At 39.5% G+C, this 25,473-nt stretch overlaps 2 protein-coding genes across 10 annotated transcripts in view; both read left to right on the top strand.

Annotated features, from left to right (window-relative positions):
• Positions 1 to 476: 476 nt before the first annotated feature.
• Positions 477 to 16,070, top strand: Denr (density regulated re-initiation and release factor). 2 transcript variants are annotated; one of them, XM_046446272.2, is made up of 8 exons: positions 477 to 631; positions 1,379 to 1,493; positions 8,528 to 8,547; positions 9,682 to 9,766; positions 11,055 to 11,138; positions 13,037 to 13,153; positions 14,130 to 14,269; positions 14,383 to 16,070. In XM_046446272.2, exons 2-8 carry the CDS (start codon positions 1,388 to 1,390, stop codon positions 14,425 to 14,427), a joined length of 597 nt encoding a protein of 198 aa, XP_046302228.1. In that variant the 5' UTR covers positions 477 to 631; positions 1,379 to 1,387; the 3' UTR covers positions 14,428 to 16,070. The 2 variants fall into 2 exon arrangements, with proteins under 2 accessions (XP_046302228.1, XP_046302229.1); XM_046446273.2 differs by having other exon boundaries at positions 487 to 671.
• Positions 16,071 to 18,762: 2,692 nt separating this feature from the next.
• The window catches only part of Ccdc62 (coiled-coil domain containing 62), a 41,816-nt gene continuing 35,105 nt past the window's right edge, over positions 18,763 to 25,473 (top strand). For 7 of the 8 annotated variants that reach the window (XM_046446077.2, XM_046446078.2, XM_046446074.2 and 4 more), the window contains exons 1-2: positions 18,763 to 18,944; positions 22,510 to 22,702. In XM_046446077.2, the coding sequence (XP_046302033.1) occupies positions 18,909 to 18,944; positions 22,510 to 22,702 (229 nt within the window). In that variant the 5' untranslated portion in view covers positions 18,763 to 18,908. The other variant, XM_046446080.1, reaches the window with a different exon arrangement.

Genomic DNA, 25,473 nt, shown 5'->3' with positions numbered 1-25,473 from the left:
ACAGTGGACAGTGAGGAAAATGGCGTGGTTAGGTAGTAAGAGATGACAACATTTAAACAGAACGGATATTGTTTTTTTTTCCAAGAACAATTCTTCCAATTTAGGGTTTTGTGTTGAGACGAAACCAAACGCCTTAGCCAGCTGCAGACTCCCCGCAGAGGAGTGACTGATTCAATAGCTGGAGGTTAGTCAGGACTCTAGGATGTACCCCAGACACGGGGGCAATGCTTGCCCAGGCTTATTGATAGGGAGTCATTTCTGACTCAGGCGCGCGTGTCTGCTTGTCCCGTCCGCGCCGGTTCAGCTCGCGAACCTCAGACGACCCCTCCTCTCCGACCGGTAGCGAGCACCGCCTACTGGCCCTCCGCGGCTCGGCCTCGTGGCCCCACCCCGGGACGGAAGGCGCATGCGCCCCCGCCCCACTTTCACTCCGCCCCCATTTAGGCTTCTCGCGACATCTGCTCAGCCGCGGCCTTGAGTCTCGCGATAAATAAAGGCTTATTGTCTCGCGGGAGCGTGTCTGGTAGAAGGGCTCTCTGGAGGCCCTGGCTAGGAAAGAGGAGTTGCATGTATCGCTTCAGCCGGCGGGAGCTGCGGGAGCGGCGGCGGCGAGCGCTGTGCGACCTCCTGGGTAACGACTCCTCCACTTCTTCGACATCCCAGCGCTGGTAGTGAGTGTGGGGGAAGCTGAGGTGCTACCTGGAGGAAGGGGGCCGGGCCGGGCCGTGCGTCTCCACCCACGCCCACATGGGTTCTTCTGCTGTCCTCAAGATCGCCCGTTCGCCTGAGACCTGCTCGCCCTTGCGCCCTCAGTCCTTTTGCAGGCTGCCCCTTCCTTGTTCTTCTCCCATTTTCCGCACTCTCCTCAGGCTCTGGCCATCCCGCCTCCTCCCATCTCCTTTCCTGATCGCTGCTCCTCCCTTGGCATCTCGCTGCTCCCACAACCTGCCTTTGGACACCTGGTGACCCACCTCCTCTTCCTAGGTTTTTCCAGCCTCTCTCCATTCAACTGCTTTGTAGTCTAATTCTGACTGCAGTTTGCATGCCTCCCGGGTCCCCCTCAGACCTTTTGCTCGGTCTCTATTGAGGTCATACACCCCATCCTTCCCCCCTCAATTGCTTCTTTTTCTCTAGCGTCCCCTCTTCCCCATCTTTCATGGTCCATTCGCTACCTACTTCACTATAGACCTGTGGACAGTATGAATGAGCCTGAAATTGTTTATATTTTATGAATAATACAGCTTGTGTCCCTCACTTAACAGCACTGAAACAGCTTTGGGATGAGGGGACATGGAGGAGGAGGAGGAGGAGGAGGCGTTCCCATACTGCTTCTCTGGGGTCTTGGTTCAAAATAATGTGTTATTTTCCTTGCTTACAGGTTTGTGAAATGGCTACTGACATTTCTGAATCCAGTGGGGCTGATGGCAAAGGAGATCCAAGGAATAGTGCCAAGTTAGACGCTGATTACCCACTTCGAGTCCTTTACTGTGGAGGCAAGTGTTGGAATGCAGAAAATGGGTTTTACTTGCTGTATTTTTATTCCTTGGTAGATTCATATTTGAACTTGTTAAGTTTTTGTGTGCTGTCTTTGTCATTTAATGAATCCTGAATTGGGGAGGGGGCCTGGTGAGGAGTGATTTGTGACTTGTTTCTTGTCCTGGAGAAGCTTACAGTCAGTTGGAATAGAAATATGCAAATAGGTTATTTAGCCTGATGTTTTATGCTAGTTGCTATTCTGGCTATTAAAGGGGACCATTTGGAACATACCAAGTCTTAAAGGATGGTGAAGAATGGCAGAGGAAGTCAGGAAGGGCATCATAGATGAAGTGAACATCTATGCAAGGAAAAGTTGATGCATGTGTGTGAACTGAGCATCTTTGAATTAGTATATCTTATAGTATAGGGAGGTGTCAATTAAGGACTAGAGGAGGCTAAATGGAATGATAGATAATAGGATAATTAGTGAAAGTCTTCTTGCTTTGAATAATAATGTATGTATTAGATTTGAGTATTTTCCATATAGAAATATTTGTGAATTGTAAATGCTCTATTTTATTAGTGTCATAGGAAATTTAAGAAAAATTTCAAGATACGGAACAGTAAAGAGGCCAGGTGTTGTGGCAAACACTTGTAATCCCAGCAGTTTGGGAGGCTGAGACAGGAGGATCTCAAGTTCAAAGCCAGTCTCAGCAATTTAGTGAGGACCTACACAAATTAGCGAGACTCTGTACCAAAATGCAAAATAAAAACAGACTGGGAATGGTTGAGTGCCTTTGGGTTTAATCCCAGGTTACCCTGACACCCTGGCCCTGTGGGGTGGGGAGGAGGAAAGGAAGAAAAAAAAAAAACAGTAAGGGAAGAAGTAAATACTGTTTTTTAGAAAATATTGAGGACCCACTAGGTGCTTTGTAGTGTTTTAGGTACTGGGGACTGAGTAATGAATAAATTAGAAAGGTTCCTTGTTCTTATGGACTTTACATTCTGTGAGAGTAATCGAGACCTCATTCAGAATTTAAGTAATGTGGAAGGAGAAGTGATGTCATTTGAGTCATTAAATGGCTTTCATAATAAAATTAACGTAGAGTACCTCAGCAAGAGAGTAGGTTTGGGAACTTTTTGTAGGGCTGATTGAGTTTTGTTATGATATTTTTCTCATGTATTTATATTCTTTGAATTAGGGTATAGTCATGAATTAGGGTTTACATTCTGATTCTAGCACTTACCAGGTATGTGTCCCTGAGCAAATTAATTGATTTCTGTAAGTTTTAGAGCTCTGTTTCTAAGATCTATAAAATGAGGAGGAAGATTACATTTTAAGTCAGATGATTCATATAAAGCACCTTTTACCACAACCAGTAGTACAAGATCTTAGTTTACTAATGCTGCTGATGATTATTAGTATTAGAAAAGTATATTAGTTCAGTATTTTCTTTATCCTTATTTGTCAGATGTAGTTAAAAATTGTTGTAACTGAGTGTGGTGGTACACATCTATAATCCCAGCTACTCAGGAGGCTGAGGTGGCACACATCTGTAATCCCAGCTACTCAGGAGGCTGAGGCAGAAGGGTCAAAAGTTTGAGACAAGCTTGGGCAACTCTGTCTCAAAAGGCTGAAGATGTGGCTCAGTTGTTCAATCCCCAGTGCCAAAACAAAACAAAAGAAATGTTGTTCTTTGCTTTGTAGTTAATCAAACCTAAAGCTTTATAAAATGCAGTATTATTTTAGACCTAAGAAAGAAAAAAGATAGTGATTAGATTGAGAAGATAAATAAGATTAAAAAATTAGAATTCGTTGATATACAGGATATGAAACCCATACTATTAAATTGCTTATGTCACTTCTAATGTGTCTTTTGAAGAACTACACTAAATACTCAGTCTTCCCCACTGATAATTTGTGTTGTTGAAACTCCCTAACATTTTGGACAAAGGTTTATTTTCATTTCCCTCTCTACTTTGTGTTGATATTACAATACAATATTAGAATGAGGAAAAGGGTTTATGTATGGTTGTGAAAGTACTTAGGGAATATTAAATGCTGAATTAAATGGTATTGACTTGTAAAAAATATGAATTAGGAGTTTAGGAGAGGGAGGGATCTTGTTCAGAGGCAAGTAGGGAAGTTTTTAAGGAACTAGGATTTGTATTAAACCTTAGCTGATAAGTAGAACTTACATGGAAAGGTGAAGGTATTCTTAAGTACAGTATGATTGTGGGCTGGGCATGTAGTTCAGTGGTAGAGTACTTGCCTAGCATGTATGTAAGCTCTGGGTTCAATCCCTAGTACTGCAAAAAAAACAAAAGTGGTAAAAAAGTAAAAAAAAAAAATAATAATAATAATTTTTTTTAGTTGCAGATGGATACAATACCTTTATTTTATTTCTTCATTTTTTGTTTTTGGGTACCAGAGATTGAATTCAAGGGCACTCAGTCACTGAGCCACATTCCCAGCCCTATTTTATATTTTATTTAGAGACAAGGTCTCACTGGGTTGCTTAGTGCCTTACCCTTGCTGAGTCTGGCTTTGAACCTGAGGTCCTTCTACCCCAGCTTCCAAGCTGCTGGGATAACAGGCATGTGCCATCATGCCTGGCTATTTTTTTTTTTTTTTTCAATGTGGTACTGAAAGATGGAACCCAGGGCCTCACATGTGCTAGGCAAGTACTCCACCACTGAGCCACAACCCCAGCCCAAATGGGGTAAAATTTAATATGGTATATTCAGGGGAGAGGGAGGTGAAAGAGCTGATTGGAGCAGAATAATGATTTGGATTAAAGTAGGAAACCAGGCTACGTTGGATGGGTTCCTTCCTCCCTCCCTCCCTCCCTCCCTCCCTCCCTCCCTCCACCTCAGTGAAGATGTCAGCCTCTGGAGACTATGTTTGTTTGTTTGTTTCTTTCTTTCTTTCTTTTGTTCATTTGCTAGAGGTTTACCTCAGTGAGAATGTCAGCCTCTGGAGACTATATTTCTTTCTTTCAGCCCCCCCCTTTTTTTAGTTGTAGTTTTGGACACAATACCTTTATTTTACTCATTTTTTTTTTTTTTTAAGTGGTGCTAAGGATCGAACCCAGGGCCTCGCACGTCCTAGGTGAGCGCTCTACCGCTGAGCCACAACACCAGCCTGAGCCCAAGTCTTGCATGCTAGGCAACTACTCTCTGCTTTGAGCTACATTCCCAGCCCCTATCTGAGTTTACATCCTGGTGCAGTCTTTTTCTGACTGTGATCTTGGCCAGTTCCCTCATTCATAAAATGGAGGTAACAGCAGAGCCTCCTTCAGAGAGCTGTTGGAAGGGATAAATTAAAAAATACATTGTAGGCTGGAGATGTAGCTCAGCATGTGTGAGGCATTGGGTTCTATCCTTAGCACCACATAAACATAAACAAATAAAATAAAGGCATTCTGTCCATCTATAACTACAAAAAACTAAAAAAAAAAAATACGTTGCATTGGGCTGGAGTTGTGACTCAGTGGTATAGCGCTCGCCTAGCACATGCGAGGCACTGGGTTAGATCCTCAGCACCACATTAAAAATAAATAAATAAATAAATAAATAAACAGATAAATAAATAAATAAATGTAATGTGTCCACCTACAACTAAAATAATACATAAAAAATAATATTGCATAACAATGTATTATTTTGGCACTTGGTGAGTACTCAGTAAATGTTATTATTCCTCAAAATCAGATAAGTTGAGTTACTATAGTCTCCATCATTTATGGGGAACTGATGATTTCTTGAACAGGAAAATAAATTGATGAGAAGGTTAATATGCTACATTATGTGGATGAGGGAGAATCTACAGGTTGAAAGGCCAGTTTTGGAAATGTAGGTGTGAGGTAAATGAGCGTAATGATTATAGTGGAAACAATATAAAATGAAAGAGAATTAATTACAGAAAAGATGAGGGCTGGGAATGTAGCACAGTAGTAGAGCTAGCTCTTGCCTGGAATGCTTGAGGCCTTGGGCTTGATCCCCAACACTGAAAAAAAAAAAAATAGAAAACAAAAAAGAAAGAAAAGATGAAATGTTTAATAGTGAGAAGGGGAAAAGAGCCGGGCATGATGGCTCATGCCTATAATCCTAGTGACGGAGGAGGTTGAGGCAAAGGGTCACAAGTTTGGGGCCAATACTGGTAATTTAGTGAGAGTCTTGGCAACTTAGCAAGATCCTATCTCAAAATAAAAAGGCCTGGAGATGTGTTTCAGTGATAAAGTCCCTCTGGATTTAGTCCCTAGCACCTCCTACCACCCACCAAAAACAAAACAAACAAAAAAACCAGGGCTGGGTAGGTTGCAGATTCACTGATAAATTCCCTGAAAGTGGTGAAGTTGATTAGGTTTAGAGGTGGATATTTGGTTCATTATTCTAATATGAATTTTAATTTCTCCCAATGGAAGAATCCAGGATATCAAAATTGACAGCAGAGAATTAAAAGAAAAATCAGGAACTATATGCCACAGAGAAGGTGGAGAGTGTGTGAGCTTTTCTAAGAAAAGAAGTCAGGGGCCTAGGATTGTGGCTCAGTGGCAGAGTGCTTGCCTAGCATGTATGGGGCTCTGGGTTCGATCCTTAGCACCACATAAAAATAAATAAATAAAATAAAGATACTGTGTCCATCTATAACTTAAAAAAAAAAAGTCAGAGGATCATTTCTGTGACTAAGGTGAGCTGTGTGGATTTCGCCACATAGAGAGATTGTTCATTTGCTAGAGGTTTACCTCAGTGAAGATGTCAGCTTCTGGAGACTATGTTTCATTTTTCTGTAGTTATGAAGCATAACTAAAGATGTAAGAAAAACAGGTACATTTATTTTAACAGGATGCAGAGAATTTAGGTTCCTGTCATATTCTTACATGGTGGTTACCTATGTAACAACATTTTAAATTTTAAACCTCTGTGATTCAAGGATAAGATCTGTTTTCCAGTGACCTCAATAAACTAGGAGTCAATAAACTAGGACTACCAGGTGGAAGCTATTGAAAGGTGCATTTGTACCTAATGAATACTGTCCAGAAGTATTGGAGATAAGTGTAGGCTATACTTTTAGAGTCCAACATTATCACTTATAAAAATGGTGGCATTGCCAGGCATGGTGGCGCATGTCTGTAATCCCAGAAACTCCAGGAGTCTGAGGCAAGAGAATCACAAGTTTGAGGCCAGCCTCATCAGTTTAGGGGGACCCTGTGTAAAACAAATAAGATAAAAGATGTAGCTTGCATTTTTGGGGTGTGGGTACTGAGGACTGAACCCAGAGGCACTTAACCACTGAGCCACATCCCCAGCCCTTCTTAATATTTTATTTAGAGACAGGGTTTTGCTGAGTTGCTTAGGGCCTCACTAAGTTGCTGAGGCTGGCTTTGAACTCATGATCCTCTTGCCTTAGCCTCCTGAGCTGCTGGGAGTTACAGGCGTGCGCCACCAGTAGGCCCTTCTTGTAGGTTGCATTTTTTTTTAATATTCACTTTTTAGTTATAGGTGGACACAATATCTTTATTTGACTTTATGTGGTGCTGAGGATCGAACCCAGTGTCTCATGCATGCTAGGTGAGAACTCTACCTCTGAGCCACAACCCCAGCCTATAGCTTGCATTTTTAATAGGTCCATATTAATCAACAATTTAAAAAGACTGTAAAGTATTTATCAAATACCTCTGATGGTTCTGGACAAAGTTCCAGGAAGGATTGTAAATTGGCAGGAGCCCTGTCCTTCATCTACACATAACTTATACCAGGTAGGTGTTCGTGAGTATTGAAAGAAGGATACAGGTGAGATAGGCAGCAGAGAGAAGAAATAAAAGGTTTGGGACAATTAGCCACAGTGGCAGTGAGGAAAGGAGAGCTGTCTTCCAGTTGTGTGGAATCAGGAAGAATTCATAGAAGTAACTCATTGAGTGGGAATTTGAAGGGAAGGGAGCATTCAGGCAGGCACAGAGGGCAGAAGAATAAGCCCTACCAGGCAAGGGAATAACAGAAGAGAGGTGAAAAAAAGATGGAGAGTATAGAGCAGGTTGCAAGTGCTCTGGTTTTGTTATAATGTGGGATTTGTGAAGAGGAGTGGCCGGATTGTGGGGGACTTCATTTGTAGATGATGGTAAGTTACTGGAAGTTTGTGAGCAGAGAATTTATGTGAAGATGAATTCAGCATCAGAATAAAAGTTGGGGGGGGGTGTGTAAAACTTATTGCCAGACTATAATAAGACTTTAGATAAAATTAATTAGGGTTTAAATGAGTAGCAGAGCCAGGTGTGGTGGTATACAACTGTAGCTCCGGGTAGTCAGAGGCTGAGGCAGGATGTTTGAGCTCAGGAGTTCAGACCAGTTTGGGCAATTAAGTGAGACCTTATCTTTTTTTTTTTTTTTTTTTTTAAAAAAAGCAGCATAAATTAGAGGAGGTTAAGGAGAGAGATTTTGATGGCAGTGGAATCAACAGGATAATCAGGTTTGAGGACAAAGGAGGGGGAGAAATCACTTATTAAAACTGTACATCTGGCAGATATTTAGTATTCTTGGAGTACTTAGAGAAGAGTAAAAAATCTTTATATAGAGTACTTGATTAAAGAGAAAAATAAAAGTAAATGTGTGTTTCTTTTTGCTCCTTTTCCCTACCCCCTCCTTCCCAAAAAGAAGGGTGCAAATTAGACTGGTTTCAGCTCTGCTAAAGTCTGAGCAGGGATTTAGAGAGCAGTTTGGATTCTTTTATAAAACATGCTTTAAGCTTCTGCTCTGTGCCAGGCCTTTTGAAGCTCGCAGCTTAACTGAAGACAAACATTCTAACAGATGAGCTTTAATGTACTAGAGGCTCCGTGTTCCATGAACTGACATCTTCTTAGATCAAAAGATCAAGATAGTGTCATCTCAAATAATCATGTGCCTTTTTCTGCAAAAATAGCCTTGAAAAAACATCTGAAAATGGTACAGAAAAATTAGAAATGAAGCATTTGTCAAATATAAAAGTAATGATGAGTCCTGTGTGTATTCATATATTTAACATTTTATTTTTTTTTCCTCTACATTTCTCCAGTCTGTTCATTACCAACAGAGGTAAGTCCATTTAAAATTATTTTCTCTTTTAACTTCTGCATTTGAGGTTACTTTTGAATTTAGAGCTAACACAGAACTTTCTTATTTTTTATTTCCTATCATTTGATAGATGAGTTTCAACCTTTTGTATAGGTCTTTGGTGTAGAATACTCTTAAAGTCTTATAACTTTCTTGGGAGGAAGGGCAACTGAAAGTTTATACCCAAGGCCTTGTGCATGTTAGGCAAGCATTATAGCACTAGCCAATGAACCACATCCCCAGCCCTTTTTATTTTTTGAGACAGGGTCGCTCTAAGTTGCCCAGCTGGCCTTAAACTTTGATTCTCCTGCCCTCAGCCTCTGAGTAGCTGGGATTACAGAGTGTGTGCCATCATGCCTGTTTATAAATTCTTTCCTTTAGACCTTGAGTTATACGTGTACTCTTTTTTTTTTTTTTTTTCCTTTCTTTCTTTTGTTTTTGTTTTTTGTTATTTTGAGATGGGGTCTTGCTGTGTTGCCCAGGCTGGTCTTGAACTCCTGGGCTCAAGTGATCCTCTTGCCTCAGCCTCCTGAGTAGCTGGGACTACAGGTGCGTGTCACTGTGCTCAGCTATTATGTGTACTTTTTTTGCACTTACCTATATATACATTTTGGATTTTTGCATGGAACTCATGAATAGTCAGCTGATAAAGCAAGAGTAATCCTAAAGCCAAAACTATCATGTCTGAGGAGAAGAAAGAAAAAGCAATATAAAAGTCTTAATGTCAAGAAAAAAAAAGACTCAGGTCAATGGAGGCATAGTCTTATAAGACTTTCTGAGACAGGTTTTATGGGTAAGTCAGAAAAATAATGAGGCGCCTGTGTACCCAAAGCAAGATAGTTTTTGTTCATTGCCCTTGTTGTTCATTGGACTTATTGTTTGGATGAAGAAAAAATAAATAGCTACAGTGAGGTGGTACCTAATCCTTTCTTATTTCTAGTTTCTTATGGGGCATTTCCTATTTGAATACAGATTTCCTATGGATAAGAAGTCTGGTGAAAGTAGTTAATCATTGTTTATATAGCAAGAATAGACAATACTTTTTAATTAAAATATATAGATTGTTTAAAAATGTTTTGTTGTGACTCAATTTGTTCTTTTATTTTTCCCTCCCAGTACTGTGAATATATGCCTGATGTTGCTAAATGTAGGCAGTGGTTAGAGAAGAATTTTCCAAATGAGTTTGCAAAACTCACTGTAGGTATGAAATTTTTTTTCTTTTCTCTAACTTATATATTTGAAACAGATGTATATATGGTATTAAATGTGAAAGTCCTTCTTTAATAGGATATTACAGAATTTCATTAATCTGTTTAAAACTGTTTCTATTCAGAAGCAGGATAGATCTGTATCAACTGATAGAAAAAAATTAAATGATTTAGGGCAAATGTTCACATTAATTTGAGCATACTATATGCTGCTACACATTGTTTTAAGTTCCAAGGGTAAAGCAGTAAACAGAAGATTGAGTTTTGTTGCTCAGAGGAGTATACGCATGCCTGTAAGCTTGCAAGGCTTTGACCGGAGAATCAAAATCAGCCTCAGCAAAAGTGAGGCGCTAAGCAACTCAGTGAGATCCTATTTCTAAATAAAATCCAAAATAGGGCTAGGGATATGACTCAGTGGTTGAGTGCCCTGAGTTCAATCCCAAGTACCAAAAATATTGAGCTTTGTGGCTGGGGCTGTAGCTCAGTGGGAGAGCAGTTGCCTAGCATGTGTAAGGCACTGTGTTTGATACTTAGCACCACATAAAAGTAAAAAAATAAAGGTCTTCTGTCCATCTACAACTACCAAAAAAAAAAAAAAAGATGGTTAAAAATGAAGGTAGTGGCAAGAACAAGGGAAAGCCTGGGCTAGGAACAGGCCTACTCCATGTCCCACTGTGCTGCTTGATTTTCCAGTTATTTCCATAATTCCAAGACTACTTTTTCTATTAGCATTACTTACTGTTAATTAGGTTTCCATCACTATAACAAATGCTTGAAAAAATCAACTTATGAAGGGAAAAGGTTTATTCAGGTTCAGTTTTAGAGGTTTCATTTTACAATTGGGGGCCCTATTGCTTTGGGTCTAAGATGAGGCTTGACATCATGGGGAAGTTTATGGTAGAGCAGAACTACTTACCTCATGGCCTGGTAGTGAGGAAGGGGATGGGGACCCACTGTTTTCTTCAAAGGCACTCCCCCAGAGACCCGAGGACTTACTGCTAGGCCCCACCTTGTTGGAGTTCCTCCACTTCCCAATAGCACCACCATGGGGGCTAAACCTTTAACACGAGGGCCCCTGGGTACACTTATCCAAACCATAACATAATGACTTTAGAATTAAGGCTTGTATAGAAATAAAGCCATATAATCATTTGCTTTAGGAATGTCATACTCAATTGTTGGTAAAATGCCTTATTTGCATATGAAAGTTACTCAAAGGTAATTTCTTTTTTTATCAGTATGAAATGATATTAATGCTTTTGGATTTCATTTTATATCTAGAAAACTCACCCAAACAGGAAGCTGGAATTAATGAAGGTCAAGGAACAGTAGGAGAAGAAGAGGAGAAGAAAAAACAAAAGAGAGGTAAGACCCAAATCCATGTTTTGATTTGAATAAACATACCTTCCCTGTGATAGAACATAAAAGGAATTAGGGTTCCCAAAGTGAGAAACATCTACCAGTTATAATTTAATTCCATATATGTGTCATATAGAGGATCACAAAATTATATTTTCAGGGTCATGCTTGAATGTGATATGATTTGGGCTTTATTAGTAAATTTGACCAGAGATAATATGCATATATGCTGTCTCAGTTGCTGAGGCTGGCCTCAAACTTGTGGTCCTCTTGACTTAGCCTTCCAAGAAATTGGGATTATAGGTGTGAGCCACCATACCCAGTCTTTCAATGACTTCTCTTCTTCCACAATGTAAAGTCAAACACTAGAGTTTAATGTTCTAGTCTGTTAATGTCTGGTGTATAATCTTTTCCTCTTTTGGCTTCATTTACTACATATCCATAAGCATCCTTCAGTTAAGACCAGTGCAGTTCCTAGAATGTCTTTTTTTTTTTTTCTTTTTGGTACTGGGGATTGAACACAAGGGTACTTTACTGCTAGCTACATTCTTCGTACTTTTTTTTTTTTTTTTAAGACAGGGTTTCTCTAATTGCTAAGGCTAGCTGGAAACTTGCTCTCCTTCTGCTTCAGCCTCTAAGTACTGAATTATGGGTGTGACCACCATGCCCATCTTAGAATTTTTTTTTTTTCTCCTTCTCCAGCCATTTTCCCTTCACCTAAATGCTTCCTTTTTCCTCAAGACCTATTTTATGTGTCACTCTAGGAAACCTTTTCTGTCTTCTGGAAGCAAATTAAGTCATTCCTCTGCCAAGTATGGATGGTAGTGCCTTATTTAAGGATCCTATTATAGTGTATACCAGGTTACTGTAATTTATTTAACATGGAGGGTAGAAATTATGTTTAGTGCTTGGCACATGGTAGGTACTTAATAAATGTTTATTGAGTGAATACATACATGAGATTTTTTTTTCTCTCTGGTACTGAGCACTTTTTATTTTTATTTTGAGTTAGTGTCTTACTAAATTGCAGAGGCTGACCTTGAACTGGGATTACAGGTATGAACCACTGCACCTGGTGTGATATAGAGAAAAGGAATTTAGCTGGGCACAGTGGCACAGGCTTGTAATCCCAGCGACTCAGGAGGCTGAGGCAGGAGGATCGCAAGTTCAAACCTAGGCTCAGCAACTTAGCGAGGCTATAAGCAACTCAGCAAGACCCTGTCTCTAATAAAATATAAAAATGGGGCTGGGGATGTGGCTCAAGCGGTAGTGCGCTTGCCTGGCATGCGTGCAGCCCGGGTTCGATCCTCAGCACCACATACAAACAAAGATATTGTGTCTGCCGAAAACTAAAAAAAAAAAATAAATATTAAAATTAAAAAAAAATAAATAAAATATAAAAATGGGGATCTGGGTTGTGACTTAGTGGTGGAGTGCTTTCCTGGCATGTGTGGGGCATTGGGTTTGATACTCAGCATTATGTGGGAGAAATAAATAAATGAAAGTATTGTGTAAATATACAGCTAAAAAAAGGGGCGGGGGACTAGGGATATGGCTCTGTGATTCAGCACCCCGGGTTCAATCCCTGGTTCAAAAAAAGAAAAAAGAACTTAAGCCTTTAAAAAATGAACACATTTGCCAGGCATGGCATTGCACACCTGTAATCCCTGTGCCTCAGAGGCTGAGACACAAGGATCATGAGTTTAAGATCGGACTCCTCTGCAACTTGTAAGACCCTATCTCATAAAAAACATAAAAGGGCTGGGGATGTGACTTAGTGGTTAAGCACTCTGAATTCAATCACTGGTACCCAAAAAAAAAAAAGAAAGGCTTAATATTCTGTAATAATGTTTAAAAAACAACAACACAAAATAATTTATGCAAGCTCTTCTTAATAAATACAGGTGGAAGGGGTCAAATAAAACAGAAAAAGAAGACTGTACCACAAAAGGTTACTATAGCTAAAATTCCCAGAGCAAAGAAGAAATATGTGACAAGAGTATGTGGCCTTGCAACTTTTGGTGAGTTCAGGCTTAAGTTTATTTTTTATCACAGTATGTTTAAATTGTGTGTATTTAAATTGTGTATATTCTCTCTTGCTCTTTCTTTTTATCTGATATCATAGAACTTCACAGGTCTATATTTGCTAAGAAGGTATAAAATTGGGTTTTACATTTTTAATTAGCTTAAAAATCATAATTTGGAGGAATTTAAAACTTTTTTTTTTTTACTTGTATTTATTTATTTTCATGTGGCGCTGAGGATCGAACCTAGGGCCTTGCATGTACGAGGCGAGTGCTCTACCGCTGAGCCACAACCCCAGCCCCTTTAAAAACGTTTTTAGAGGACAGTAATACAGTCTTTTCCTTTCTGGAATTCCTGTATAGGTACATTTATGTAGGACGAGGAGGAGGGCTGGGTGACTTTGTGGCAGAGAGTTGTATAATGGCCCACATCCTCTGGGAATGACAGTAGGGGTGAATGAAGGTGGATAGAAGAGCATCCTGTTTCAGAGCCCTTCAATTCCTGGGGACCTTGAGTTTGGGATGAAAGTATAAGGCAAGGTTTCTTCAAATAACAACAGACAATTGAGAAAGAATCACTGGATTATTTGCATTTTAAATATTAAGGATTGTTTCTCCACTGTAAATATTTCTCTTGTAAGGGAGCTTAAACAGAAGAACTTCATTCCTACTTAAAAGTGTGTATGTAATACTTAGAAGTAATGTGTTCCTGGATTCATTTTGGTCTTACTGTATGAGCTAGGGATAGTATGAATGATGCTGTTTTTATGTATTACACCTTTATTTGACCTTAAAAAGGATGCTGAATTAAGAGCCCTGCCTATTTTAATTACTATTCTGAAAGTAATATGAAATACTTTAACACCTGTTTCATGAATTTAAAATGCAGATTAAATATCAAAATGGAAAAATATCTTTGATTCACAATTTCAGTTATAATCTTGCCCCCCCCCCTCCCCTTTTAAACCAACAGAAATTGATCTTAAAGAAGCACAAAGATTTTTTGCTCAAAAATTCTCCTGCGGTGCCTCAGTAACAGGGGAAGATGAAATCATCATTCAGGGGGACTTTACAGATGACATAATTGATGTCATTCAGGAAAAATGGCCAGAGGTAAGTTCATGGAACACATATACCCATAGATATAAGTTGTTTAAAGCAAGTTGTTTCACCTTTTCCTTATTTGAATTCACAGCTCATGGAATACAAATATTTGTGTATTATAGGTGGATGATGACAGCATTGAAGACCTTGGAGAAGTAAAGAAGTGATTTTGAAAAACTTGTCTATATTTAATGATCTGGACTGAGCTGATACGGCCAAAGGGAGAGAGGCCTTTTAAATATATATCTATTTATCCTACAGTAAGACTGTAGACACCCTTGGCATTTTCACTGTCCTGTAAAAGGCTGCTTGGTTTTTTTATTGCCAAAGTCTAATAAACAGGGGAGACTGTCATGCTTATGCATGACGCAGAATTTAGTCAAATAAAAAATTTTGGTCATTTGGTACTGACTTTTTCCTCTCTTTCTAACTTTTTATTTTAGAAAAACACTGTAATCTTTTTTGGGGGGGCAATGTTGGGGATCTAACTCAGGGCATTGCATGTGCCAGGCAAGTGCTCTGCCCCTGAGCTACACTCCCAGCTCCAATACTGTGGACCTTTTGTGGGAAGCATTTTTGTTGGTTATCTTACTGATTCACAGTTGAGTTATTTTAATTTGAATTTGGCTTCCTTGCCAATAATGCCTCCTGATTTGTTTGGTGAGATGGTGCGACAGTATGAGTGAGAATATAATAGATTTATGGTTGAGTTTGTTTCATTGTTACTAACAAAGTCCATTTTTTGGGCATAACAATATACTATTGTAGTAATAGTAAGCTGTTCTGGAGATTATTTGGTAAAGTATATTAAAAGCCTTAAAACCACGTGCACTATTTGATCCAGTAAGCTACTTCTTTGATACTATCCTGAAGTATTAGGATAGTATGCAAGACTGGTTAGTTTTGCACAAATTTATGGATGAGTGGATTCCTCACAATATTATTCATAATATCAATAATTGTAGATGACATAAATGAACAATTGGGAAATGGTTAAAGAAGTGATGTATTATCATGTGCTAGAATATTATGTGTACATCCAAAATTTTTATTTTTCAAGAATACTTAGGAGCATGTTTGGTCATTACGTAGGGGCTAACCCTCAATCCATTTAAACATTTATTATTGTTGTCTTGTGTGGAAGGCCATTCAAAGCTGCTGGAAGTTCCTGCTCTGGCTATACCTTATGTGAGTAAAATTCTGCTAACCAATTAAAATTAATGTATACTTATGTTCAAATATAGTCTGGAAAATAACAGTTTAAATATCTTTTTCTCACAAGAGAAACTGATAATTTTAATGAATGTATTATATGAATAAGTTTTAAGTCAGGTGCTGCAAACTGAAATCTTCCGATTTGTGTTAAACATTGCTATAGACACCTTTAAGAAAGTTAGAATGGGGTGGGGGAGGGGAGAGAAAGAGGAGGAGAAATTTAGAACCCATGAAAATCATTGTTCATTGCCATGCAAATACAATCTTTAATGAAAGGGTGTTATTTTTTAAAAAAAAAATGTCTTAGAAAAGATGTGTAATAAAGATGTAAATTTTAAAATGAAATTCTGCATTAACTGAATTATACTAAGTAGGATTACCTAGTGAAGCAAATTTATCCATCAAGACCTTTTGGCATGTATTATGTATGTATTCTGGTGCTAGATGAGTTCTGTGTGCCTGTATCAACACGTGATTTCATGTAAAGAATCTTCATGTTCACAGTTCTTGGCAAATGCACTTTCAACCCTTACATAGCCACCAGTGGATGTTACTCTAGGAAAATGCAGGATTAAACTTGTCTTCGTGGATCACATATGTGAATCTTTTTCTTTGACTTTAGATTGTAACCTATTTTAATCTAACTAAAATATTGACTTTTATTCACTCTCATAGTCTAGTATTTTTTTAGCAAAAATGAATGAAAACTTTTAACCAGCCTTATTTACCATGTTTAAGAGATTTGCTGGGGCTGGGGATGTGGCTCAAGCGGTAGCGCGCTCGCCTGGCACGCGTGCGGCCCGGGTTCGATCCTCAGCACCACATACCAACAAAGATGTTGTGTCTGCCGAGTACTAAAAATAAATAAATAAATTAAAAAAAAAAAAAAAAGAGATTTGCCATGGTGAAATAGTCAACTTCAAATGCAAGTATAGTCATAGTTTTATGGTTTTTTTTTTTTTTTTTGGTACTGTGGATTGAATTCAAGGGCACTCAACCACTGAGAAACATTCCCAGACCTGTTTTGTATTTTAATTTAGAGACAGAGTCTCACTGAGTTGCTTCGTGCCTCACTTTTGCTGAGAATGGCTTTGAAATCATGATCCTCCTGTCTCAGCCTCCCAATCCGCTGAGATTACAGGTGTGAGCCATCATGCCTGCTAGATGTATTTTTGTATGTAAATACGTAGTATTGTATTCATTTCTAAAAAATATGGATGCTGGATTTTTATGGATTACATGAAGTGTAAATCTGCTGTTAAGATACACTCTGTAGATAGTTCATTAATTACAATTTTAAAGAATTCTTGCTGAGCATGTGCGAAGTCCTAGTTTTAATCCCAGCACTGAAAAACAAAAAATACTGAATTCAACCTTTTAGATCATTAGTAAATTCCATCCCTTGGGAAATCAGGCTGGACTTTAGTTTGGGTTAGACTGTATGGGTCTAAAATCAGATGCTTTTTTGTATGTGTGATACTGGAGGCTGAGCCCAGGCGTGCTCTACCAAGGAGGCACATCCCAGCCCTTTTAATTTTTATTTGGAGACTGGGTCTCACTGCATTGTCCAGGCTGGCCTCAAACTTAAAATCCTCCTGCCTCAGCCTTCTGATTTGTTGGGATAATAGTTGTGCACCATGGTGTCTGGCCACATGGTAATTCTTTTTTTAAAAAATATTTTTTAATTGTAGGTGAACACAATACCTTTATTTTATTTATGTATATGTGGTGCTGAGGATTGAACCCAGTACCTCACATGTGCCAGGCAAGCGATGTACCACTGAGCCACAACCTCAGCCCGACATTGTAATTCTTGCAGCTTTCACTTTTATGTCATTTTTAATAAAAGTACTCTATTTTTAGATTTTGTTTTGGTTTTAAGGAAAATTTGAGGGGGTGAACTTAAAGCATTATCACCTTCAATTTTTGCTTATTAACTATAATCATGTGAACTCTATTTCTTACTATTCTCTGTACACATAATTTTCCAGACTGTTAGGCATGTGGTTGTCTGGTGAACGGTGACACTTTATTTCAAAAAATACCCAACCTTAACTTAAAATGGTATAGTCTAAAACCATATGAACTTTCTGGGTTCAATAGCACCTGCCAGTAATCCCAGGGGTTGGGAAGGCTGAGACATGAGGATCTTCAAAAAGAGGATCTTCAAAGCCAGCCTCACTAACTTATTGAGGCCCTGTCTCTAAATAAAATACAAAAAAGGGCTGAGGACATGGCTCAGTGCTTAAGTACCCTGGGTTCAATCCTCAATACCAAAAAATAAAAAGCATGTGAGCTAAATGTTATTCAGTTAAAAAAAACTGAGGGTCAGTCCACATTCTTTTGACCTTCACCACCAAGACTTATTCCACAATCATCTACAGATACTTTATTGCAGTATTGGGGACTGGACCCATACTGGGCACGTGCTCTAGCATTGAGCTATATTCCCAGCCTTTTTTATTTTGAGGTTGCTTATCAACTATGATCATATGAACGCTATTTCTTTATAATCACCCAAGCAGGCCTCCTAACTTGAATCCTGCCTCAGCCTCTCAAGTAGATGGGCTTACAGGCCTCTTCTGCCATGACTAGGTGATAGGGAGGGCTATTTCTAACAACTGGTCATAATGTGCTTGATTACAAATTCTAAGATAATCATCTTTCTTGTTGGTTCTAAATTAAGGAGGCAGAATCATTACCCCCAAATCTTCACTTTGTTTTTCCATTTCCGGATTGTCTCTTATGACCACAGTCATGTTTTGCTAATTCACATTCAACCCAAACAAAAACGGAAGCCCTTTTGTTATCTAGTAATCTGTCTTGCAGAGTCCAACATCAGGGCCCTGGGCCACCAGGGTTAGATGTGATGGGCACCTTTTCATAATTCAGTTCCCAAAAATATTTTATGAGGAGTATAAGGGGGATGAAGTAGTGACTGAGACATGTGAAAAAGATTACATTAACCCTAGAATGCGGTATATCTTGTCTTGAAAAAGTACCACGGTTCTCTCTGCTACTTTTCCTCCTCATCTTAGCCTATGAGATCTCGGTTTGATCGGCGAGAGCGACCAGCAACTACCACCTGCCAGCACCGGCGTCTGCAGATGGGAAATAATGGCCACGCCCATCATCAGACTAACCGGGGCGATGCGGAACTATGGAGGTGACAGCGCGGTCCCTAGGACGCCCAGTGTTGTGCGGATTGGACTTCCGGTTCTCGAGCTGAACCGTCGAGGCCCCAAGTCTCGCGAGACCCAGCGGTCCCTCTGTCTCGCCGTAGGCGCGCTCGCGCGGCGGGCGGTTTGGGCGGGCTCGCGGGGGCTGGCGGGGGCGCGGGGCCGGGCCACCCCCGCCGCTCTGGCCAGGCGCCCCTATGGCCTTTCCCAGGTGACGCGCCCGCACTGACTCTCCGCGGGCGGAGGCGACACCTATGATCCCTTCGGCGACCTTCTTAGCCTGGCGCCAGGTGAGTGGCGCCGCCTGGCTGTCTGCTGGACGCGTCTGGATACAAGGAGACCGCGGGCCGCAGTTGAGGCTGCTGCTAAAGCGGGGCGCTGCGTCGGTTCCCTGAACCTAGTAACATATGTCACTCAGCCCAGACTCAGAGACGTCGCCAGCACTAGGGGCGAACCCAGGGTTTCGTACATGCCTGGCAACCCCTCTACCACTGAGCACCATCCTCAGCTCTTTGTATTTTGAGGCACGCCCTTGCTAAGTTGCTGAGGCTGGCCTCGAGTTTTGGAACCTCCTGCCCCAGCCTTGAGTAGCTGGGATTACAAATGTGCTCCTCTGCGCCCGATTGAGGACTTCATTTTTTAACCATGACAGTAGACCTGTGTTTCTGTTGCCTAGCTTGATATCAAAAATAACAGTAGCCTGGCTCCGTTTTAACCGAGAGTCTTGAAAATGAACTTGGCCAAGGGTTTGCACCTTACCAGTATATAAGGTGAGCGCTTTTTGTATGCTTAGTTGGTTATTGCCGATTTTCCTGCACTGGAATATACTCTTCTTTGCGGGCATGCTCACAGTTGTATTCCCAGCACCTGGCATTCAGTAATTATTTGTTAAATAAATGAGTGGCCAACCAAAAGTGAATTTAAGTCTTGTAATTTGGAGTCCCTTGATTCCAAGTTTCATTTTCTGTGTTTAATTAGTAGCAAGTAATTATAATTCATTCATCATTATCACTTGCTTGTATGTCTTATTTTTCAGAAACTAATAATAATGTGCATGAGTCTCTGGTGAACTTTTTTGTTGTTGTTGCTACTGGCGATTGAACCCAGGGATACTTTACCATTGAGCTGTATCCCCATCCTTTTTTATTCAGACTGGCTGTGAATTTGAGATCTTTCTGTCTCAGTGTCCCATCTTTATCTTCCAAGTCTCAGGTTGCTGAGATTATAGCAGGCACGTTCCACCACATCCAGCTCTCAGCTCTTGGGTGAAGGCTTAAACTACTGTCTTTAAGCTAGAGCTCCTACTGTCTTTAGAGCTCTAGTGCATTTTGGGGGTGGGGGGCTTACCACTGAATTGCACCACTCGGGCCCCCGCCCCCCCTTTTTTTGAGACAGGATCTCTAATTGCTCAGGCAGGCCTGTAAACTTGCTATCCTCCTTTCTTGGCCTCCTGAGTTGCAGGGATTATAGGCATGTGCCATAGATGGGAACACTACCATAATTTGAAATGTGATTATTTGTTTTTGTTTGTTTTTTTTTGTGTGTGTGTGTGTTGATTACATTTGTAATGATAGCTAATGTTTGTTCAGGGCTTACTACTTGCCAGGCACTGTGCCAAGTGTTTTACAAAGCTAATGTTGCTTAATCTGCACAATTTTAACATGTTAGAATGTGCATGATGTAGTTTAAAAGGAATTATTGTAGGTAACATTTATTGTGAGTTATGAAAATGGCATCATGGGGGCTGGGGTTGTAGCTCAGTGGTAGAGTCCTGCCTAGCACATGTGAGGCACTGGGTTTGATCCTTAGCACCAAAATATAATAAATAAATAAATAGTGTCTATCTACAAGTAAAAAAACCCAATTAAACAAAAAGAAAATGGCATCATGGTTATTTAAGAAATGTTCATTGAGGCAGGGCTTTGTGGTACATGTCTGTAATGCTACCTACTCAAGAGGATGAGGCAGGAGGATCACAAGGTGGAGATCAGCCTTGGCAACTCAGGAAGACTCTGTCTCAAAATAAAAAAAAGAAAAGGACTGGGGATATGATTCAGAGGTAGAGAGCTCCTGAGTTCAATTCCCACCCCCTGCCTTCCGTACACACACAATTTCAGTTTCAGAGATACATAGAGAAATATGTAAAGGGAATTTTTTTTTTTGGTCAATAACAAAAAGGAAAATTGAAGCAGATGTAGCAAAGTTTTGATAATAATGGAACTTAGCCACTGGGTATATGGGAGTTTATTGCATATTGTCTTTGTGTATATGTAATTTTTCCTTAAAAATTTTGTTTTTGAAGGGGTATGTTGAGTTTTCACCAATACAATATTGAATTGTCCTTGGTCAATTGAGTGTGTATGAATATGCAAATGTAGTTAGTGGTAATAAACATTTAGGATTTAATTCTTTTTATAAATGAAAATTCCCATTCCTTAATAAGGAATAATAAGAATTATTTATATTTAAGTAGTAATTATTTCTTGTTTACTTGGTTATTCCAAAATTGATGGGACAGGGGTGGGGTTGTAACTCAGCGGTAGAACATGTGCTTAGTTAGGCCCTGGGTTTGATCCCCAGTACCATACCAAAAAAAAAAAAAAATGCTGGGACAAGATGGGGGATAACATTGTTGATTGGGATAAAGAGAAGATTGACATGAAAGGGTGAAAAATAAAAACCAGAAATGGGTTTATTTATGGTAGCCGTGGAAGTTTTAGAAATAGACCCACATTTTCAGAATTATGTATGGTATGACAGAAAATGATAGAAGTAGAGGGCATGGTAGATTTGAACTTATTTTAAACATGTAATTTGGAATTGGGCTCAATGGTACACACCTGTAATCCCAGTGGCCCAGGAGGCTGAAGCAGGATTGCAAGTGTAAAGAAAAGCAAAAGGAGAGAAGCAAGCAAGGTACAGGAGCAAAGTAAAAGGGGCTGCTTGTCTGAGCTGCCAGCTTTATTTATATCCATAGGTTACATTAGGTCATTGGCATCATTAGGACATATTGCTTATTGTATAAAGTTACTATTATGTGGGCAGGTTTAGGCACAGTGACACATTGGTGTTATTTAAGAGTGTTCCTTTATTCCCAGAAGCTGAGTGTCTGAGATCAAGGTTGAGGTTGATAAGAGTCTAGAACAGAGCCTCTTCACAAAGGACATTACCATAGCAGCTAGGCATTGGGCATGTATTAGTCATTTTACTAGATCCAGGGAGAAATTGCAGAATAGTCCAAGTGTGGAAAACAGGGCGCCTGTTACTCTCTAGGAGTTTGCGTACCAGAGGAATGCTGCCTTGTACATTTCCATAGCCAGAAACTTACACCAAGTTCAAAGTCAGTTTCAGCAACTTAGTGAGATCCTATCTCTAAATAAAATATAAAAAAGGGCTGGGGAGGCTGGGATTGTAGCTTAGTGGTAGAGTACTTGACTGGCATGTGCTGGGTTCATTTCTCAGGACTGCATGTAAATAAATAAGAAAATAAATAAAAGGGCTGGGGATGTTGCTCAGTGATTAAGTGCCCCTGGGTTCAATCCCTGGTAGAAAAAAGCAAAAAACTAAAAAACAGTAATTTGGTACATTGTTATTTAAGAAAAAATTTTTTTTCTAGTTGTACTCTGACACCATGCCTTTATTAAACCCAGTGCTTCACATGCTAGGCAAACTTCACATGCTAGGCAAGCACTCTGCCACTGGGCTACAACCCCAGCCCTGATACATTGTTATTAAGAGTGAATAAAACAATTTAACTATTTAGAATTGGCAGCAAAATAATATAATTATTTGTGAGATACACTTTGGCTGATTTATTGAGTTTTATTTTGATGTTAAACTCTTTTCTGTGTGTAGAACATTGGATCAGAAGTTGAGCATTACACTATTGAGAAACAACGGAAGGAGCTACAGGTGCTCATTGGAGAATTGAAAGATCGAGATAAAGAACTCAATGATATGGTTGCTGTGCATCAACGACAACTTCTTTCATGGGAAGAGGATCGGCAGAAAGTTTTGACTTTGGAGGAACGTTGCAGCAAATTAGAAGGTCAGAAATGCATTCAGCAGCCTGAATAGTGCAGTCCTGTGTGCCACATGATGAAAGGACTTATAGGGAAGAGAGAGAAGAAATAACACAATTCCTGCTGTCCTGGAGTTCAGTACTTAACTATGGGAAAGGTGCTGGGAGACTCCAGTTAATATAGAGTGAGAGGGGTGTATCTGAAGAAATTTTGAACAAAAATAAGAATAAAGATGTCCTATGAGAAGCCATTTCGTGTGTACTTAAAGATTTTAAACTTTTGGTATTGAACTTGATTCTAAGGATCTAAAATGGTCATCTTTTTAAACTATCGTGTTCTCAAAAATAGCTTATAGTGGTCCTGTCACATACCTGTATCCCAGTGACTCGGGAAACTGAGGCAGGAGGATGGCAAGTTCCAGGCTAGCCTCAATAACTTAGCAAGACCTGTCTCAAAATAAGAAACAAAAAGGGTGGCATGTGACTTAGTGGTAGAGTACCACAAAGAGGTTTCTGTAAACATGACAGTCTAAATATGTACCATTTTTTCATTGATGACAATCTGATTTTACCCTGGCCACACCCACACTTGCACACATACAGTGTTAAAATGATTGTTCAGCTGGGCACAGTAGCACATGCCTGTAATCCCACTTACTTGGAAGACTGAGTTAGGAGAATCATGAGTTCTAGGCCCGTCTGGGCAACTTAGTAAGATCCTGTCTCAAAAAAAAAATCATTTTTTAAAGGTTTGGAATGTAGCTCAGAAGTAAGATACTCCTGGGTTCAATCCCCAGTACTTAATAAATAGATAAATAAAATGATTGCTCAAAAAATAAACATGGGGGGCTGGGGATGTGGCTCAAGCGGTAGCGCGCTTGCCTGGCATGCGTGCAGCCCGGGTTCGATCCTCAGCACCACATACAAACAAAGATGTTGTGTCCGCCGAGAACTAAAAAATAAATATTAAAAAATTCTCTCTCTCTCTCTCTCCCTCTCTCTCTCTCTCTCTCTCTCTTTAAAAAAAAAAAAAAAAAAAAAAAAAACATGGGGCTGGGGTTGTGGCTCAGCAGTAGAGCACTCACCTAGCACGTGTGAGGCCCTGGGTTCCATCCTCAGCACCACATATAAATAAATAAATAAATGTAAAAAAGAAAAAGTAAATAAACATAAATAAAAAGGAAAAAGATTGCTCATTAAATGTAGTATAATCTATCTCTTATATAAATGTGGTAAAAAACAAAAGTAATCTATATGACAAAGATTATCTATAGCCATCAGTATATGTTAAAATGAGTAAGACTTAAATAGGCATTTTTTTTTTTTTTTAAATATTTATTTATTTAGTTCTCGGCGGACACAACATCTTTGTTTGTATGTGGTGCTGAGGATCGAACCCGGGCCGCACGCATGACAGGCGAGCACGCTACCACTTGAGCCACATCCCCAGCCCTTAAATAGGCATTTCTCATTCTCATTAGTAATTAGGGAAATGCAAATTCAAATTCAGACAATAATGAGCTGCCTTTTTACATTCACCAGACTGGTAAAAATTGTCAGGTGTTGGTAAGATATGGAGCCAAGTCCACAGCCATCCCACCTGAAATACACTTGTTTTTTCTGATTTTGGAAGCACAGGAGAGTCTGGCCTGGTTAGTACCTGGGAAGATTGGAGCCAAGGGAAGGCTCATACACTGCTGGGGGGACTCAGCACAACTACTTTGGGAAATCATTTTACAGTATCTAGTAAAATTAGAGATAAATAACATTTCTTATAAGAAATTTTCCAGCAATTGGAACATGTTCCAGCAGTGATTCAGCAATTCCATTTTTAAGTGGAATTAACGAACATGTGAATTGATAGCAGACCTAATATGTAGGTAGACTCTGGGCTAGGGTGTGTCTCAGTGGTAGAAAGTATACTTACCATGTTCAAGGCCCTGAGTTCAATCCCTAGTACACACACAAAAAAAGTAGATTCTGGTATAGTAGGTCTGGGGCCCAAGAGCCTATTTCTAACAAATTCCCAGGTGATGTCAGAGCTACAGGTTCAAGGACCACATTTTAGATAGCAAGACTCTAGAGAAGGGCTGGGGATGTGGCTCAAGCAGTAGCGCGCTCGCCTGGCATGCGTACGGCCCAGGTTCGATCCTCAGCACCACATACAAACAAAGATGTTGTGTCCGCCGAGAACTAAAAAATAAATATTAAAATTCTCTCTCTCTCTCTCTCTCTCTCTCTCTCTCTCCCTCTCTCTTTAAAAAAAATTAAAAAAAAAAAAGACTAGAGAAATTCTTGCAAATATGCACCAAGATGCATGTTAAAGAAAATACAGAGCAGCATTATTTAAAATAGCTGCAAAGTGCTCTCTGCTCTCTGTCCTCTTCCTCTTCTTTCTTTCCTCTCTGCTCTCTTTCTCTGCTCTCTGCCTCTCCTTTTCTTCCCCTTCGGGCAGCCCCCACTCTTGGTTGGAAAAAAAAAAAATAGCTGCAAAGTGAATAAATTTTGGTGTAATAATTTAGGGGATTATTATGTAGCTTAGTGACAGACATGAGCTATATAAATGTGAATAATCTCAGGATCAATATCTTAAGTGAAAGAAGCAAATAGAATTCATACAGTTTAATTCAAATTAAACTATAGTATTATAGTTTGAAAATGTTTTAAAAGAATTATCTTCTAAAAATGTCTTAGTTCAAATTAAACTATATACAATATTATATATGTATCTTTTTTTTTTTTTTCAATATTGGGGATGTAATCCATGGCCATGTTTATGCTAGACAAATACTCTACCA

This window comes from Marmota monax, unplaced genomic scaffold (genome assembly GCF_021218885.2).
Source record: "Marmota monax isolate L192 unplaced genomic scaffold, Marmota_monax_Labrador192_F-V1.1 WCK01_AAM20220418_F8-fsc00092, whole genome shotgun sequence".
NCBI classification, from domain to species: Eukaryota; Metazoa; Chordata; class Mammalia; order Rodentia; family Sciuridae; genus Marmota; species Marmota monax.
The sequence above is the reverse complement of the archived record's forward strand: the minus strand, read 5'-3'. Positions and strand labels throughout refer to the sequence as shown.

Bases quoted from the DNA above. Each gene is read 5' to 3' on its own strand.
- Denr (XM_046446272.2), top strand. From the start codon at position 1,388: ATGGCTACTGACATTTCTGAATCCAGTGGGGCTGATGGCAAAGGAGAT. The intron at 11,139-13,036 runs GTAAGACCCAAA...TAATAAATACAG, and splicing joins GAAGAAAAAACAAAAGAGAG to GTGGAAGGGGTCAAATAAAA. The intron at 13,154-14,129 runs GTGAGTTCAGGC...TTAAACCAACAG, and splicing joins ATGTGGCCTTGCAACTTTTG to AAATTGATCTTAAAGAAGCA.